This window comes from Lepidochelys kempii, chromosome 7 (assembly GCF_965140285.1).
Source record: "Lepidochelys kempii isolate rLepKem1 chromosome 7, rLepKem1.hap1, whole genome shotgun sequence".
NCBI classification, from domain to species: domain Eukaryota; kingdom Metazoa; phylum Chordata; order Testudines; family Cheloniidae; genus Lepidochelys; species Lepidochelys kempii.
This window is the reverse complement of record NC_136386.1, coordinates 23330553-23351432: the sequence shown is the minus strand read 5'-3', so window position 1 is coordinate 23351432 and position 20880 is coordinate 23330553. Positions and strand designations below refer to the sequence as shown.

General features: G+C 37.9%; 1 protein-coding gene across 5 annotated transcripts in view; it reads right to left on the bottom strand.

Moving 5' to 3' along the window:
- The window catches only part of EEFSEC (eukaryotic elongation factor, selenocysteine-tRNA specific), a 223087-nt gene extending 202821 nt beyond the window's left edge, over positions 1-20266 (bottom strand). For all 5 annotated transcript variants that reach the window (XR_012159786.2, XM_073351381.2, XM_073351380.2 and 2 more), the window contains exon 1: positions 19924-20266. Coding sequence is in view for 4 of the 5 variants with exons in the window: in XM_073351381.2 (XP_073207482.1) it covers positions 19924-20230 (307 nt within the window). In the remaining variant the exon portion in view is untranslated. The remainder of the gene's footprint in view (positions 1-19923) is intronic.
- Positions 20267-20880: the final 614 nt, after the last annotated feature.

The following is a 20880-nucleotide window of genomic DNA, read 5'->3' as shown; positions in this document are numbered from 1 at the left end:
TTGCAACGTTTTAGAATTAACATCTCCACCCCCACAGGCAGTTTACAGCTCTCAAAACCATTCTTTCAAGTTCTCCATTTGCAAACTTAAAGGGACGTCAACATACAGATTTACACTCTTCACTTTTATAAGGTTTTCTTTGCACCTGGGAAGGCTAGAAATTTGATTTAATTGAAAAGAAAGACCACATTCACCACCAAAATTCTGTAGCAAGACCTGAATTTCATAGTCACTTCTAAAGCCTTAGGGTCATGGCAGACACAAGGTCCTACTTACAGTATTTAGTAGTAAACCATAAAATAATCATCATCCTACATATTTTATCACTCCACTAAGATGTTACACTGTGTCATAGAATCTTCTCCAAAGAAATCATTAACCACCATATGGCACTATTTCAGGCTTTCTGCAAGGACAAATATAAAGGTTTGACAGTGTATTTATTTTTATTTAAATTTTTGCTGACTAGGATTGCCTCCTGAGATACACATCTCATTTCAGAACAGTTCCAAGGGGTCAACAGTCATGTAAATTTCATATTCCAGTATTTCAGGACAAAAGAAACTATATAATGCTGCACACACTATCTAAATTGCCAACATCCCGGTATCGTAAGCTGTACAGTATTTGCATTTCACAATATAGTGTCCTCATAATTAATAAAAGCCCGAATGTAACAGAAAGGGCGAGGTTCATTGTAAAGGAGGAAATCGATGCAGAGCTGATTACTGAATAAAGCTACATTACAATACTTGCCAACATTAGAAGGGTTGGAATTTAAATTTAATGATATATAGTATAGAAAAAAGGTGATAAGGGACAGTTAGCTGTAACACTGAATAAATATTTAAAAGACATTAATAAGAGAGAGGAAGCAGCAGGTTTCTCTAGTGGCGGGAGGGGCTGAAAAAAGCATAATTATCTAAAAGCTAAAAAAGTAAAGTCTTATTAAGGACAATTTGGCAGTGGGATCCGCAGTCTAATAAGACAGTTGTGTTGCCATAAGTAGTAATTTTCAGAAAAAAAACGCTAATGGGAACCATGCTCAAATGCAAGGGGGTGACAATTATTCACCCATGGACTTTTTATTAATTATTATTATTATTATAGTGCCACTAGCGTGAATGGGTAAAGCCCTGCATGGATACAAAATTTGTATCCACATCCGATCCGCGATCTGCAAACACAGTCTACAGATATCCACAGCTGTGAAGGTGGATATCCGCAGATAAAGCAGATATCCGCAGATTTGCAGGGCTCTACATATAAAATTTGGATCCACATCCATCCACGATCCGCAAACGTGGTCTGCAGATCTCCACAGATTTGCAGGGCTCTTTGAATGAGGTTTCACAGAAAACTAAGGGGAAAAATAAACTCTTGCTCCAACATCCTTACAATTTAGGCCCTAATCCTGCAGCTCTTTACTCACATGACTAATCCAAGTGCAACTGAATATGTAAGGGTTGCAACACTGGGTGCTAGATTCTTTATTTCTACAGTGTCGTAAACGTGAACAGCACCTCACAGACAAATGTGAAACAAGGGCCCCGCCCACAGGCTATATTTAGACTGAGTACCTCCTATGATAATGAAAAGGCTTTCACCCCAGAACTGTCAAATGAACTTATTGCTTCAATTTATACACGTTGGGAAACCACAGACCACTCAAGGTCAACATATAAGAATCGTAAAAGAACATTTTTCATACATATCCCTAACAAAAAAAAATTAAACAGAAAATAATGTGAGGTGGTGACTTGACCTATAAAATTTGATTGTTGATTAAATCCCTACTCCACAATTCTATAGCATAGTTCAAAAACTCCATAGAAACTCTCATTCACTACTAAATTCTAAAGGTTTTTAGAATAATTTCTATAGAATTCTGTTTTATGCTGGTTAAATTTTATAATATTTTTCCATAATATGTGTATGAACAACTTCGAACAAAATTAGAGGAAGTTACTTAAGAGCAATACTAAAGGGTCTGCAGGGGGCCGGGGGGGTAAAAGGGTGTTTTACATGGTTCTGGTCCCAGGCCTAATTTATGTATGCCAGTCTGTTTGTGACTAGCAATATCTATTGGTTATATAAAATATCAATCAAGATCAAAATCCTCAGCAAGGTCAAAATTGTGGCTTTGACTAAGGAAGATCTTTGAAAGGTGAAAGTACTTTGGGACTTTCATCTCTCTCCCCACCTACTGTCTTCTATGAGTTCTACTTTTAGTTTATAATCAAGGAAACTTCTCCTCCCCCAAATTTAAATTTGGGCACTAAAACAGGGGTTGGCAACATCCCCAGAGAACTGAAAAACTGCACAGAAGACAAAGTCTACTCAAGATACACATTGTTTTGCCAAGTACAAGTGTTTAACTCTAAGGAATGCTGGCATTGCTCAAGTTATTTGATGGGAAAACACAGTAAATAGACAAACCGAAGAGTCCTAGATAAGCAGGGAAATAATATGGAGTGTAAACAAACAATACTCATTATGCAAAGTATTTTATACTTCAAATTTAGAATTTCAGTGTTTACAACTGAGTAACACTGAAACACCAGGATGTTTCAAGGCTTGGAGAATACACCACCAGTGGACACATTCAGCCTCCCTAGTCTATGAATCTTAAACATCACAACTGGAAGTAAAGCACCCAAAACCCAACCAATTATCCAGAAGACACACTTCACAGGCTAAAGTGACCACCAAGACGTTATTCCTCAGGTGAATTTGAAGAGAAAAAGTGTCCTAGAAAACAAGACAGATATAAATAAGAATCAAAACTACACCAAGAATTCCCAGAGGATACATACTTCACTCTTTATAAGAACCCACTCACAGATACTTTACTTCTGCAATATATTTGCATATCTTTAACTGTCACTTTTCATATTTCATTATTTTCCCCTTTTACAAAAACTCAGATTTACAGAGAACAATGAGATTCTAAATTAAACAAGTTTTGAGGCTAAACAGATAAAATTCTAGACCAACAGATGGAAGGATTTTTTCATAGAATATAAATTTAATTTAAAATGAACACATTCTTTTTGTTTTAATACCTAAAAGCTCTAGTCAGGCTACCAAGTGATGGAGTCCACTGGTAATGAGTTAAAGAATAAGCCATGTTACAGTAATAATGCAACTGAACTACACTGGGGAAATTCTGAAATTGAAGACAGACAGGCAACTTATTTTAGGCTCAGAAATTATTTTTTTGTTAAAATAGAAGCTTTCAAAAACTTTTATATAACTGTTTTCATGAATGGTTTCAGAGTAGCAGCCGTGTTAGTCTGTATCCGCAAAAAGAAAAGGAGTACTAGTGGCACCTTAGAGACTAACAAATTTATTGGAGCATAAGCTTTCGTGAGCTACAGCTCACGTCATCGGATGCATTCAGTGGAAAATACAATGAGGAGATTTATATACACACAGAACATGAAAAAATGCCTGTTATCATACACACTGTAAGGAGAGTGATCACTTAAGCTGAGCTATTTCCAGCAGGAGACCCGGGGGGACCCAACATTTCAGTTGAGGCAGGTTTGTTTAGGTTTAGAGAGAACAGACAAAAATTCCCATATAGTATTAAACAGAACACCACTAGACTGTACTGTATAAAAAGAAGACAATTAAATAGTCTAGAAACTGAAAGTGAAACTGACATTACTGGCCAGTCTAGTTAAGAAGCCCAAAGCTAAGTGGATGTAAAAAATTAGACAGGTATTATCTAAATTAGATTTCTATTTTTTCCACATTTAATAGAGTGGTGTCAACAAAAGGTTAGGATTTTTTAAAATATATTTATTTTTATCTGACAGATTCGTTAAGCAAAAGAAAAATGCTAACCAAAAAAGAAAAAACCCACTCTGTCACAAGCCTGTTCAGTTGGTAACTGATTTGTTTTTTAAAAATAATACACTTCGAAGCTGAGAAAAATAACCACAAAGAAAGTTATATGTACAACAGGAAGATTCATTTTTCTCCACAAGGACTGGCATTAGCGATTCTGCTGGGCCAAGTGAAACTGAATCACAGCACCCCACAGAAAGTCTGAGAAGGGAGACTTTAGCAAGAGTTTTACCAGCAAAATGACAGCATAGGAATGTCCACTTCTCACAAAAGATAGTAAAAGAAATCTATCCCCTCTGTGCCAGCATCAGGCAGGCAAAGAACCTACTAACATCACTGAAATAGAATAAACCAGAGGCCCAGAATATGAGTTTTTGTGCGGTTAAACCTGTAAACAGCTTGGCTATTTAAAATTTAAGGAAACAAGAGTATGTCCCATCCCCCGCACAAAAAAAGGATCATTATTCAAGACCATGAAACTACTCGCTTTGTGAACATGGGAATACATTGGATTGACCACAAAATTCCAACAACTTGTAAACTTCAACACCTGCCTGCCATACAGTTTTCTTGCACTGGTGGAGGAAGGTGTATTGTATGTCCATTATGTTTAGCTGACCAAAATAAAAAATTCAAGATATGGATCTCAAGGTTTTTCAAAAGCTCCTTCTAGAATAAGTCTGGTACATTTTAGATTCTCTCCAAAGAAACAGGTGAGATTTTGATTAAAAAACCACTAACAAGGCAATGCCCCATTTACTTGAATATTCTTGCATAATAATAGATTTCAGACAAAGAGATCTGCTGAAATTGTTAAGCATGGGCCAAATTCAATAAACCAACAACATTCCCGAACTGCAAATTCTTCACTGAGATAAACTTATGTATAATTGAAGAGTACTAATCACTTTTTAATGAAATGCTGAAGCAACAAAGTGAGCACACGACCTTGAAGATGAAAGACCAAGCAGTGGTTTAAATTTAGTTTTTTGGTTGCTGGGAGTTAGTGGGTTGCAGAGGAGAGAGAGATGTTACAGCTCAGTCATTTAAACTATTTCAAAATAAATACACTATCTCCATACAGCAGCAAAACAGACAAATTTCTGAATTTAATTTACTTTTGGAAAATTAGTCGGTTGATTATTTTATCTGCTGTGAGGCAAAGTAATGTTTGCCACCTATCTTTTACTATATTAGCTCTTGAGATTTCACCAGGATGGTTTACATATAATGTTCTATATCATATGACAAATTCTTATGGTTGTGCTATTTCAGCTGAATTACCTTGGCTGCTTTGTGTGTGTGCACGTGCGCACATGCAATGCTCTGCATTTGACCCCTAAAATTTAGTTTAAGTAGTTCTGCAAACACCACCCCTACTCTTACCTCCTCCCCCAACACAGCATCTCACATTTCTCATTCACTGAAGGCATTTTGTCCTCTTTGGAAGTGGCAACTAGGCATATGGAAAGTTTAGCAGGGACTGGATAAGAAATAAATTCTATTCAGTTGTTGTTGTTTTTTTTTTTAATAAATAACACAAAGTCTCCCGCAGTACCCACCCCCTCAAAAAATCAAATCCAAGACATATAAGAGTTAAGGACTGTCAATTCCATCTGCTTAGGAATCCTGGGAACTGTTATAGCCCACTGTGTGAATACATACATTGGCAGCACACATTCTATGAAATTGTTTTCAAATAAAGGGGGAGGTGTTTTGCATTTTTTTTTTAAGTTCAGTACACCTTAGGCACTACAATAAAATAAATAAATAATAAAAATCAGCAACACTATATTATAGACTAATGACAATCATTTCCTAAATTTTTCAAAATGCCACTGCATAAATCCAAAAGGGGTCTGCAAAAAGACTTATTGCTATATTTGCAAACTTTAAAAGGATATTGTCCACTTTTTAAAAATCAGTGTCTGAATTTTTTTTAACCTAAACGTTAACTGTAACAATCCTAAGATTACACATAGAACTATTTTTCTCTAATTTTTCAGTTTGTTCAATTTATTTCATTCATTTCACAGAACTTTTTATTATCTCACAGTTTCCCCCATACAGTCAGCCAGCTTCCCTGGTTTGTGTGGGTCTTAATGTGACTGAAAAATAACAAAATTAGGAACAGAAGGGGACAGGTGCAGTAGCCAAAACAACTATTTTTTTAAGTTGACTAGAGTTCAAGAGAACAGTGCTCCTTTAAAAGCAAGTAAGGGTTGTATTTTATTTTGTTGGGAGGTATCTAATTTGGGAGTGGATATCTAATTTCAAAGGAAAATTAAAGCTGAATCTCCATATTCTAACTTTTACTCAGGAACAGCAGTTTGCTTGGGTTTTTTTTTAAAAGAGTCAAGAGCTTACACTTTTGAAAATACGGTAAAACCTCAGAGTTACGTGTGGACCAGGTAAAGGAAAGAGTAAGCACAATTACAGATATACGGTTAAAGTGTTGATAACTCATGATTTTACTATAGGTCTTGTAATAATGCCCTAGTTCCTGGAGATGTGAATATAAGCAAATCTCAGCTTTTATTTAAAAACAAGTTTCTAGTCCCCATGGTTGCAGAGAAAAGCATGAAAATTTGATCCCAGTGTACTGTAAAGACTCAAAAACCAAAAGGCAGACAAAAAAATCCAAAACATTTTTTTAAACTTCTAATTTTGTGGGGTCTGACTCATGATTATTGAATGTTTGGCACTGGCAATATCACAGTTATGCAGATACTCAGGCATGTATACGTATATCATGATCACTTTAAGTGTTTATTTTCTTAGTGAAAACACAAAGATGTACGTTGTATTATCGGGGGGAGGTTTTTTTCATGCTCTAAAAAAACTTCAGCTACTTGGTGGAAGTGGAGGAGGGAACAGTCTAATAAATCCAAAAACTACAATATTGTCAGACATAGGCCAAACTTGTGTGCCCAAAGTTAGTCACCTAAATAAGCAGTATTATTTTCAGAAATGTTAAGCACTTGTCACTCCCACTGAAATCAGTGGAAGATACTGAAGCTCAGTGCCTTTGGGGAAAAAATATCAAGTCACTTAAGTAAGTGTCTAAATACAGACTTGGGTACTTAGTTTGAAGTATCCAAAGTTTGGATGTTTTTCCCTTAATCCCTAGTGAAATCTGTGAGTCAAAATCCTTTGACATGATCTAGAAATAATTTAAAAATCATATAGTATTCATGCATTCTATATGATTTCTCAGTAAATGTTCAGAGTATGCATATATCAAGAGAGCCATAGTTAGCTATGCATTATCAATATGTTGAATGTGATAAAGTTAGTTTAAAAAAAATGCAGTGTTTATCTGAATCGCAATTCACAAAATGAAATAAGTGTTACACTGTTCAATGTGTAATCACAGATTTTCCCCTCATACTGCCATAAAAACAAGGAAATCAATGCAAAAAGTTAATCTTATTTGTAGTTTAAAAACAAAAAAAAAAGTCAGAAAATTCAAAGATAAAATTCCCAGAGTAACTGTTACTTAACCACACTGTATACATACATTAAGGCAGAAATGTAGTATAAGTCAGGATCTTATCCCACAAGGAGATGAGAATCTTCAATTCGCACGGACTTTGCAGGGTTGGGCTAATTAACTCTACAAAATACTATACTACATGTGCTTAAGAAGACCAAATTATAGTTGTTGTAGGAAGCAAAACTTAATTTTTGACAACTGTTTAAATTCTTCACTGTAACAATGCATCAGAGATTTCTGTATCAATTATGGTTTCCATTAATATATGCATTCAAAACAGTAAAGTATTTTCTCTACTCCACAACTGCTGCCTCCAACCAAGGCACTGTAACTCTGGTGTAATCTTGCAAGATACTGAGTAACTCCAGTGAATACTGAAAACAAAGAGTTGACAGCACTCACATTTCATAAGAAGCACTTAGCATTTTGCAGTTATCAGGCCTTTACTATGGGCACAGCACCCAGCAAACTTTCTTGTAATACCACACTGATTCCTGTTAAATACCCCATTACATAACTGTACCACCTTGGGACATTACTCTTTCCCCACTCCATTCACAATAAACCTATCCTATTCCACATCCACTTGCTTCTTCCTCCACTTTTGCTCAGACTGTGCTCTGATCGTTTACTGTCATCACCTCTATCACTACCCTTCCACTGAATGGAATCAATAATCCAGTAATGATTTATATCTTATAACAGCATGTAAACCCAAAGCAGACTGAGGCATGCCTCTATTATTTTATATATACGATTTTCTTAAGCCACGCTTTAAATCATTTCAACATACTAGAATGTGAAGGTGGATAACCACTGCCAGACCACATAGAATCCCCTAAAGTCAACCGCAGGTTCAGGTAATCGTGACCTCATTTTTACAACATAAATGCATAATTTCCGTACCGGTCTTTGATGACGGGACCACAGACTTGAAAAGAGGAAACAATTACAGTCATTAGAATTTCACCCAAGCATGAGATTTAATCTCGGGGCATGGACTTGCCAATGGCTGTGGGGGTCTCAATGGAGACAAAATTGCTCTGTAGGGGAAAAAACCCCACCAATGATGACATTAGTCAGCAAGAGAGACTGGGCTTTGTCTTCTGTCCAGCGTAACAGCAAAGTACAAGGAATCTATTTTCCCTGCCCCCTCTTCTTAATCACAAAAAAATACAATAATTTTGTTTCTTTGCAAAGCAGCTTTTGCATACTCTGGAAACTTTCTTTCCAGTGTGATAATGCTGACTGCAGTAGCAGGAAGGGAAGGGGGTGGTGGCTTTTTATAACAAAAGTAGACTTTAAGAATGAATACGTATCTGGGACAAAAAGTCATTTCTCCCCTGCCCACCCAGCTCAATTTAAATTGGACGATGTTATTAAAAACATCAATCTCTTACATTTCCCTAGCTTTTTTCCATCTCAGAAGTTCTCAAAGCACTTTTCAAATTTTATACATGCAGGAATCACTTCACTATTGAAATATGGCCACCTGGTACACAACACATTGCACAGCACTGGGAGAAGGAGAAACTTTAAGCAAACAAATCAAGGTAAACGCCTGCTCTTATGAAAAAAGTGCCACAAGATCCACACAGAGCAGACACAATCTCAGCTTTTATTTCTTGATTGCCAAAGATGTGCTGGTTACTGCACAACACATAACAGGAAGGCTGAAAAGCATGCCATCGAAGAAAAAGAAGCCTGAACATGCCAGGAAGTCCATAGGAAGGAATAACTTGGGACTTCAGGGGTGGGTGAAGAAGTGTCAAGATTCACTTTTTCCACAATGCCAAGAAGTGGATAAAAAGACAAAAAAAATTCAAGTTTTGTACAAAAACAAAACACACCTCAACAAACAGTTAGCTGATGGAAACTCATCTCTTTCAGAAAAAAATTGATGGGAAGTTGACCCTACTAGGATTCAAATGCAAGTATTTCAAATCTGATGCTTATACCCCTGAGAAACCCCTCTCCCCAAATACAAAAGCATGCTCAACACCACTATTTTTAAAACTTTCCTCTTTCATCTATTCCTTTTCCTTCACTATTCACCTACTCTTCTTGTGTTGTCACATTCACACATATATAGGAGTTTGTCTGGTCACAACCACCCCGATGCTGGTAATGCTGATAATTATTATCTAATGCAGAACTAGTCAGGTTGGTTTTGAAACAGAGATCATAATTCAAATTGGGAGCTGACACTAATCATTTGATGTTCACTTGACGAGATTAGATAGGCTGTGCAAGAACATTTTGGTAGAAGTACTGATAAGAAGATGGGAAATAAGAATTATTGGTATTTACTCTGCCTGCAATGCTTATGGAAGCTAACTGTTTAAAGGGAGCACTTCAAAATGGCTATTTAATCTGAATTTTACAGAAAGCACTGAAAACATTTTCTAACAGAATGCACAGTATCTTTCTCATCATATCTATCCTATGGGTTGTTCAAATCTTTCTTTGCAGGAATTCTCACTCAGTTTTGCTCCATTATGAGCTGTGACCCACAGTACATAATGCATTCAAGAATCCAGCTGGAAATTACCACTGAAGAACATCTGTCCTTGCTCTTCAGCTTGCCAGGCCTGCCTCAGGGATCCAAGATAGAAAACAACTAGCTGCCACACACAAAAACAACTTTTTATTCTATTTATGGGCTTTAACTCCAATGGAAATTTGGGAGTTTGAGTTTGTTTTCTTTATTAGATGACATTTTTGGAAGACATGTTGCACATCTTATTTAGAACTATGCTCTCTTATTTTACCATCCATGATCTTGTTTAAAAAATAAGCACTTCTAACAAAGGATACCATGAGGAGACATGATTATTTGTAAGGCTAAAAAAAAAAAAAATCCACCACACAGGAGGAAAGGAGAAACACACTCAGGAAAGTAGGCCCATGCCTTCTCCAAGTGAAACTAGTCGCACTTGTATACAAAATCCCAACTTGTTTTCTAATAAAAGTACTGTATCATATAGACTATAACTATATCTAGCAGCTTCTAATTGAGGGCAGTCTCCAAACCAAGCTACAGGATGTCTGTGCATGAATACAGCAGAAACTTGCTAATTCACAATGATGACTGGGAGACTATTGTGAATTACTAAATTGTGCTGTTTAGCAAATGAACACATTCACCACCACCAAAAATGCAACATTGAAAAATGTATTTGTTAATTTGTTTTGATAACTGCAATTATTAAAATATTTTATATTGTAAATAAAATGTACTAGATTTTAAGAAAGGAACAAGCTCTTAACATAAGACATCACTATATTGTTGTTTATCTTAACAGCACCTACTAGATAAAAATCTTGATCACTGCCCCAAACTGCCTACAAACTAATTTCAGACAAGCAGCTAAAAGGGGCAGGGGTGACAGATTATGTAGTTATTCTGTGAATGCTAGTACACAGCATGATGGAACAAAGAAATTTTGTTTTTTAACTCAACAGAATGAATGAACAAGTAGCAGTCTTAGTTGGCAAGTCTATAGTGCTTGGTTATTAAATGTTTCCTGAGAAGTTTTGTATTTTTGTGGCAAATAGCAAAGTGTGGTTTTGCTGTACATCAGCAAGTATGTACAAACACACAAAACAGCTCTTGATTAGTAGTAGCACATCTGACATGTAAACCAGAGAAAGTAATTTAATAAAACCACTCGTTTAGAATTTACATTTAAGATGTACATCAAATCATAACAGAAACCACAACTTCAAAATCAAGATGTGCAGTATATTGAGATTAATTGTGCAATGCTCATTTTATATATATAATCATATTTCTGATAGTGTTCCATCTATACCCAGAAAAGCATGTGATTACACAGTATAACTCCAAAGATCAAGAGTTGCTGGTCTTATCCTTTGTCATATCCATAAACCCTTAAAAAATAAGGAAAAATCTTCTGGATTTACTCTCTACTATTATTTCCAAGTTAAAGCACAGAGTTTAGGATTTTGTTGGATCTGTAACTCCTCATAGGAAAACCATAAACTCCAAGTCTATAAACTGACAGCAACAGACTTCAGACCATAAGACCTGCATGCACACAAAACTGGTCAGATAGTCAAACCAAGGTATTTTATATACATACATTAAAATTAAAATGAAACTAATGCACAACAAAATTTTATGTTCGAACACTGAAATTATGATACAATTGAAAACACCAGGCAAATTCCATGTCAAGGCCACTGCTCTATTTTTAAAATCTCCCACTATACCAGTGTAACAGAGAGGCCTCGTGATTATCCCAACCCTCATGTTGCAATTCCTAGGCAACACAGGAGGAGTTTGGAATGGACTTAGGAGTAACAACATGCAATTTCCTTGCTTTTGCTTATTTGTTATATGACCTTAAGGTAAAAATGCAGGTGTGCACGTGTTAATACCCAGTACCAGGGTTTCCACATCTTTAATTCATTTATGAGTCAAGTCAGATAGTATTTACGTAAACATAAAAAACCCACACACAACATTTGACCCTTTTTTGGGGGGAGGGTGGGGTGGGAAGAATCCTCACAATCACATTGCTTTTAATTGAAAAGCAGTTGTTTTGCCTCAGTTATAGATGCTACTTAGCCTCTGCCATGTAATGTACAAGACAACAGACCAAACTGCTTACTGTTTAAGAAGTACAAACACTATCAAGGTCCTAGACATCAACATGTCTACAAAGACATCTAAAGAAGAATGAATCATTGGAGGGAGGGGGGAGAAGAGTTAGGCTATGTTTGAGTTCTGAGTGACTATGGACCCTATGCATTGTCTCATTTTAAAATTGGGGTCACTACATTTAGGCTGACCCTATACATTTATCATAAAGATCCTGCATTGCAAGCAAACACTGCCCTCTTGTGCACTATAATGTCCAGTAGAGAAGGCTACATTTTGTTTCTTTTTAAAAGCAAGCAACAGTTTTATACCAGCAACCTCCTTTACCTCTTCTTTATACATTCATATCTGTACTCAAAAACCAAACAAACCATACACTTTGTTTCATTTAAAAATTCAGTAAAGTTACTCCTCCAAGTTGTCATACAAATGTTAGGCACTAGAAGAATACTGTAAAATTATTTTTTTTAATCTAAATTTTAGTTTTGAGAGAGAAGGGATTTAGTTTAAAAAATAAAGTTGAAACTGTATTAGACAGTTTTTGGAGTACAACTATATTGCACATGTAAGCCATTTATACACATGCTGGATATAAGAACCTTGGTGTGCGTTTCAGAAAACACTTAAAGTACTAGCAACTTAAAAGAAATGTTTGAACCCTTTCAGACCAGTAGAATATTTCAAAAGTTCCAACCACTATGCAGCTTCAGAAAATAAACTACCCCTCCCTCACCCAGAGTCCTAGGTCTTCCATTTTATACTTTCACACCACCCACAAGGCTCATTACAACCACTACCCTCAACTCAAGCTGATGGCCAAGGGTCCTCCCAGAGCTTACCGCACTGCTTGTTTAACTGACCAGAATGGTTGCTATGGAGCAATGAAAGGCACTCTTTTCAACAAGGAAGAACACGCTGCTCCCATAGCATTCCTAACCTCTACAAGTCCAAGGAGCAAACGGCCTACTTTCAAATTTAGGTCTCTCACATGGCTTGGGAAGAACTCTGCCATTAGGCTACCGGAGTAACACCCTCTGGCATATGTGCAAATGTAATCAGAAATACTCATTTAGACAAGAGAAAGCTTTTACGACAGCTACACAGAACTACTTTCCCTGTTCACTAACTGGACTTTTATGTAACAGTATTCAAACAGCCAATCTCATTATAACAGTCGGTGGAGAGTTACAATTAAGTCCTGTTCCACACTAAGCCGGGGTAAAAAATATGGTAGATGGATTGCAGCACATGCAAGTAGATTTAGGACAATCTGCTCAGTAACTATAACAAACTTATTACATGGACATTTGTACTATTATTAAAAAAAAAGCTAAAAACAATATTGAGTATGTATTCTTAAAAGGAGCATCTTTCCCTCCCAAGCAGGCTCTAGTTCCCCTGATGGGGGTAGCAGATCCACCCTATTTTCCCTCCTAAAATACTCCCACTGAAGGCCAATTGTTCCAGCCTCTATCATCTTGAGGAAGTACTACTGGATAGCTCTTTCAGGGTGCATCAGTGCCACACCTTACTCTGCCAAACAGCAGTCTGCTAAAGGGGATGCCGTAGAGCAGCAAAGGCTCGCCTTCCTTTCCTGGTCTTCATCCCCATAGGGACTGAGCATCTTTTGCTATCTTTGCAGCCCATATGGTCTCCGCTCCCTATGGAGCATGTGTGAGAACAGTAGAACCAGAGATCAAATCTTTGATGATAGCAGTCTTGCAAAATTCTACTTGTCCATTAATCTGCAGTAAAACAGGTATCAATTTTATCATCATCAAAGATGGGCAAGTAGATTTTGTACTAATAGGTCAGCATATTTTCACTGCAATTTTGCAAGGTTGGTGTACCTTATGTGCATAGATATTAATTATATCTTACAACAAACTAATCAAAATAAACATTTTGTAACAACAACAACAAAAGTACTACTACATTAATCTTACAAATAATCTCTAGCTGACCAAATCTGAACCTTGGTACCAGGCCCATGTTTCCCTTGATCTCCCTAGACTATTTTCACTGCAGTCATTTGCATCTGCAAGACATGCTTTTGCTATGCTCATTTCCCCGTCCCCAAGCTCTTGTGAGAGTTCAAAAGTCCTGGCCCCTTCAGTGTATCAGGTATGAATTAATACCCTTCCTTAAGAGAACACAGCAGCAAAGTGGAAACAGACACTTGCAAGGCAGGCTTTTTTGAAAGGAACTTTGAAAGGGACAAATGGTGACAATGAACCTCTGGTTATGCAGTAAACAGGTCAAAGGTTCAGACAGGCATAAGGATTATGAAACTACAAGTTTGTCAAAATTTCCCCTGCAGGTTTAGACAACCAGGGTCAAGCAGTAACTTTCTGATTAAAACTCTTTAAGACTACTCTGTCCTTTAAACTTCAGAGGAAAAAAAACCAACAAAATCTATTTTTTAAAATGTTCTTTGAGAAGTCATCTCAGTTCATTCAAAATCAAGTAGATAAAGGGCATCTGAAAACTACTTACCTAAAATAAACAATTCACTATCCCTCACTGTATGCATGCAGGGTTAAAGGGGAGCTAGGGTGAGGTAATCATGTTCTTCTGTGTTAGTGTGCTGACCCTTTGTAGGGCATGAAATTAACCAACAGCAAATAAGAAATCTGCTACTGGTTAAACTACATTGCTACACAAAGTGGTCTTAAAATGAAATATGAGGATTGAATGTCTTCTGGAAGATTAACTTCTGTAACCTCTCTGCAGGTTTCCCCTACTGCTGAACTCATTTGAAAAACCATTCAGCACCCTACCGGATGCATAGGCCTTTTAGAGTACAACACACACGTACAAGTCCCACTCCTTTGAGGAAGATAATGACAGCTTCATGAAAATCTATAAAGCTCATTGTCAATACCAAAACAAAATCTCAAAACAAGCAGCAGCATCACACAGACTCGCCCACATGGAGTAAAATCCCTCAACAGCCTAAACCTGCGTATTAACCTTTAAAAAAATCACTCCATATCCCACCACCACGTCTGTCAAATGGCATAGCCTCAGTATTGAAAACAAGCATGAGCTGGTCAAGGAGAGAGTGAATTACTCCTGGAATTACCCTCTCATTCCAGTCACAGGGCCCTTTTGCTGTATGTGAACCTGGCAAGGAAATAGATGCTGCAATTATAGAGAAAAACAGACAACGTGTAAAATGACAGAGAATTGCTCAATTACTTATGTGAGATGGAATTTTAGTCATGTAATTGTGATGAGCTTTTTGCTGTTTCTGATACAAGCTAAAGAATGCACCTCAAGACTAAGTTTTTCAGGGCTTTGATTCTTTGTTTAGTAACCCTCATCTACTGCAAATTACCCTATATGCTTTTCCAGTGCTACACGAATAAAAAAAGAGACCATTATCAAGCATCTTTACCACTAAGTGGCCAAACAGCAGTGGTGGTCTTGGTTATATGACAAGCAACCTTCCCACTACAGAAAAAAAAGTGGAACTATACAAATCAGTCTTATTGTAAGCAAAAATCAGTTTTAACCATATTCATGTACTGTTTTCAAAAGTAAAGGCTAAGCAGTGATTGTACAATGACTGAGCACGTAATTGTAGCAGCCATTCTGTGCTCAACAACTCAAAGGCAGCCTAAGACTTTACTGCTCATAGGGGAGCCCTGACAAGCATATCATTTGTCTCCCTTCTCTGTCATATATAACTGTGTGTTGTAATGTAGATGTGAAGTTCCACTTTTACCATGACACCCACAAGAAGTATGTCAAAGCCATTTTTAAAATATATATTTAAACTGTGCATTTTAATATATACTGAATCCCGTGCATGTCTTCACAGAGTAATAACATGACCATATTGCTGTAACTCACCTAGCATCCTCAAACTATTGTATTTGTTGCCTTTTAGTTCCACCACTGTCTGAAATTAGATAGTAATTTTTTTTCAGTGCAGAGATTATTTCTTATTTATAATGTGAGGCACCTAGCACACAAGTGGGCACTGGAAGATAAGTTATAACACTTGCAGCTGCACTATACAGGAGAATAATGAAACTAAGTGAAATCCATGGTATATTCCTCAGCATGCAGTTACTCAGAATGCCTTACCACTTCACTGCTGGTGTCTATGGTCTGAGAACAAACTGATATTGTTGGGGCATAAGTGAAATTAAGAACTAAAAAGTAATTAAGAAGTCTAACTGGAAAAAGTTATACCCACCATTTCATTCCAACCTTGACTATAACCTTCCAGCTAAAAGCTTAAGAATGCAACATGACTGGAATTAACGTTTTCTATTCCTAGCATGTAGGTAAAATATTCTTTGATTTAAAACTTGATATGTTTTGCTCTCAAGGGCAAGCTTTATAAGAAGAAAGATGCAACCACACAGAATGAAATATGACTTCCATCTTCCATTTTTCTTCTTATTTGGTTACTGCTCAAATATTCTGCATTCATTTAAACCAAGGTTTCATCTCCAGTGACACTTCTTTTATGTTGTCATGAAAAGTATTTGCAAGGTCAACACTACCCTGCATAACAGGAGGAATAGGCAAGAATACAGGATTCAGCTATGAAAACTCCCTTTCAAATAATTAACAAGATACAACATGATTTTAAAGGATGGGTTGTTTCAATCATCCCTTTAAAGAGGAGCTGCCACCCAGAGAAAACTTTCAAATAGAATATACTAAATAATAAAACAAATAATATTTTGGGCCCACATAACACCTTTCATCTAGGAATCTCTACATAGTTTACAAACAGTAAGCTTCGCAACCTCCATGTGAGATTATTGTCTGTAGAATGGGTATAACAATATCTATATCTATTTACCTGTCCTATGTCTGATGTATTTAAAGATATTTGCATTTAAACTGGTCTTTTCTGCTCCTACCTAATCCTACAGTGAGGTCATTTTTTGAAGTATATGATGTTTTATAAAGCACTCGCACAAAAGTACCTTAGTATTTCCAACTATCATGATTTTATAACAAGTCTCACAATAGTCAATGTTTTACTTAAAGCATGGAGTCCCACACTTACAAGAGAATCTCAGCTTTAATTTAAAAAAAAAAAATAAGTCACTACGCTCCATGGCTGGAGGGAAAAGATGGAAAGATTGAACTCTAAAGGCACAACACTAAAGGCAGATAAAAACAAACAAAAATGTATTATTTTTAAAATCTCAGGATTTGGTGGCCTGATTTCTGAACAGATGGAATTGGCAATACTGGTACCTATGGACTGAACCATTTTAAACATGGATTACAAAATTAATCAGGTGTTATTTGGGCCCAGATCCACTAGGGTTACGCACAGGTCAGATTACAGAAATTGTAATTGTTATATTTGGCCAATATTGACAGTCGGGATCAAACAATCACAGTTTCTTTTAAAAACCAATAGAAAAGAAACAAATGACAACTCCATGCTATCAATTAATAGGTAAGGGAGTGTGATTTTCAAACTCTGCACAGATTATGAAAACTATTTTTTTCTAGTGCCCTCCTAAGTATTCCTCCCAGAGATAACAGTTCCAGAGAAAGTTTGGCTCTCTCAGATCTTAGTAGTTTCCCCACAGAGAGCAAAACCTAAACAAAAGTTTCTACACAGAGACCTCAACAAGAACTGTCCTGTTCACAAGAACAACTTAGTTCCCTATAAAGTAAATAATCAGTATTTCTGTAAATTATCAGGCACCTTTGCTGTGAAACAAAGCACAACTGTGGGCTAAATGCAGCCAATAGTCGCCCTCCCCCTGTAACTGCAGAATAACAAAACAGCTGAACTGAACTGCAGAGGGTTTTACTGCTGATGAACTCAAGCAATAAATAATTTCTATTCATCTATCCAGGATGATATACATACAAGTCGGTATTATGGTTGTGCTCATCACTGGCATCATTTGCAAGTAGCACATCTGTCAAAAAAGTGTTTTTCCAGTGGACTACACGAAATTAGTTGGTAGGTCCCAATCCAGCTCCCAGGAAACGGGTGACCACGTCGTAAAACTGCCCCACTAACTGGTTCTCTGTCTGGCAATTTGAAAAGAGACTAAGGACAGAAAAGGCATGAGAAATGTACTAATCTCCCCTCTAAAGAAGGTCCCTATAGATTAGCAATAAGGATCATCAACTGGGTCACTGTGTGATAAGCTAGCACTACGGCTGCTCATGTTGTACCTTAGATCCATAGAATAGCAGTCTTCAGGGCTGGCACCTTTCATGAGCACTAAAATCACTTTTTAAAAGTGTGTATGTTTGTTTTTAGGGGGTTCCTTTTTCATATGCTAGCATCACCTTGCCACATAATTGAGTGATTCCTCAGGACAGAATATTTTGTTCCTGTGCCAATTTCTTTTAAAAGCTTTGTGTCTCAAAGAGCATCAACTTAAGATGCATAACTATGTAACATGAAACAAGAGATTAAAAAACACACCAATATTTACAAATATTAAAGGAACAACAATATACAAGAAAATATAGAAACAGCTAAACAATACATGCAAAAATAAACCTAACACTAATCTAAACCTCAAAAGAACTTCTCTCCAGCACTTACTGATAAATGTTTGGGTTTACAATAATCTGGATCTTTGAAAAAAGAAAAGGAGTACTTGTGGCACCTTAGAGACTAACAAATTTATTTGAGCATAAGCTTTCGTGAGCTACAGCTCACTTCATTGGATGCTGTAGCTCACGAAAGCTTATGCTCAAATAAATCGGTTAGTCTCTAAGGTGCCACAAGTACTCCTTTTCTTTTCGCAGATACAGACTAACACGACTGCTACTCTGAAACCTGGATCTTTTGAGTAATTTCAACCACAAACTTCCAAATCAGGTTTTCTTCAATATGCTTTTGCATCACTGAAGTTCTACAATGGTTAGAAGATGCAGTGATCTCAAATTCCTTTACTTCAGAGTTCACTCACTGAGCTGAAGTCAAAATCCCCCAAAAAACAATGTGAGTTTATTTTAAAATGTGCTGCTGGAATAAGTCAGTCTCCTTTACCTCAAATTTGCTTTCAAGGAAAACATTTTAAAATAACTGAAATGTACACAGTATTTCTAACACTATAGTCTGACAAATGTTAAGAACATCTCAATCTAGGTAGGAGTTTTGCATCTGAATTTCTAGCAAGTTATATATGAACACTTCAGCAGCAGGACTGCCAACCTCTGACAATTTAAATGAGGGAGAGTTCAAGAAATTTGAGAGAGAAATTGTAACTATGTCCATGAATATTCTCACATCCTTTCCATCAATAAAGAAACGTTTAAAAAACAAACACATTACTATAAACAAAACTGACTGGTTTACATGCAGTTTTTGTATCAATAAAAATATTTTGGTTAGGGGTGTGAATTTTTACAGAAAGTTATACCAATATGAACCCTGGTGTGGAGTAGTTACATCAGTGTGAACTTGTCTTTAGCATAGCTTATTCCTTTTCCACTACAGGAATAAGCTCTTTTGACTCCACATAAGGCAGGGCTAAACTTTTGCTAGCATAGTAACATTGGTTAGGGGTGTCACTTTTCATGATATTGTTATACTGGCAAAAGCCCTAGTATAGACAGTTATAACAACAAAAACGTAATTTTGCTGGTATAAACCATGTCTCCACTAGAAGGATTTGGCACCTGTTTAGGTAGTTTTAACCCTTCCCTCCCCTGGCAGGAGGCAACTCCCAGCTCTTCAAACCCTCCCACCGCACACAAGACAAACTTTACTTTTTTACATTTCCAGCTCCCCCCACCCGACCCGCTCTCTGCATCCTCGGAAAGGATACCCACGTGTACACAGTGGAGGCGAGACCCCCAAACACACACACACAGGATTCACTTCTCCCTACAGAGCAGATCCCCTGACACGGGCGGGGGAGAAGCCCCCGCCCCTCCAGAGTCACAATCTCGCTCAGGGGCCTGTCGCGCCCCCCCCCCCCGCGCTTACCGCCAATGATGGTCCGGATGAGGGAGGCGTGTCCCGGACAGTCCACCAGGGTGAGCTGGAGCTCGCCGGGGCCGGGGCCCAGGTGCGGCGGCAGCGGGGTGCGGAGGCAGGAGAAGCCCAGGTCCAGGGTGATGCCCCGAGCGCGGCTCTGCGGGGCCCGGTCGAAGGCGGCGGTGGAACCGGTCGTGCTGAGCGCCCGGGCCAACGCTGTCTTGCCGCTGTCGATGTGCCCCAGGACCCCCACGTTCACATTCAGCCTCCGGGGGGCGCTGGGCCCCGGGGCAGCGACAGCCGCGGAACCGGCCATGACTACCCTGTTCCCTTCGCACACCCCCGGTCCGTTCCCAATAGCGCCCCGCGGCAACACGGATTCCGCGGCAACCGTTCCGGGCTCTCTCCGCGTTCCGCCCTCTCTGGGGAGAAAGGGAACGTCTGGCACCCGGGCGGCAGTTGGGGTCACCCACATTAGCTACATGACAGGGTCCGGGGCTGGCTCAGGATATGTCCCGCAGAGAGCAGAGGGAGCCCAGGGTTTGTTCTTTGCTAAAGCTGACAGTGGTCTGAGCTCTGTACCGGACTCAGAAAACCTGGCTGCTGCTCCACAGAGTTTGCAATCAAAACCAAACAACTCCCAGAAGAACTCATGGGGAACCTCCAATACACTATAAGTATTACACCTACGTGCAAAATACATACCCACAACCTGTAGAGACACAGTATACATTGCACACAATACACACCTGTATATACACAGATCCACACAATGCATACAGCAGCATGAACACATGCACACAACACAGTACAAATCTGAAAGGCTGTTAGGAGGGTGCCACAAAAAACAAAATCAGACTCATGGTTAGTGGTGTAAACAACGCACATCTATGATAATAAAAATAAATAAATAACAGGCCCAGGACTCATCCATATTCTCTGTATTCATTTGTACGTTAAATCCCC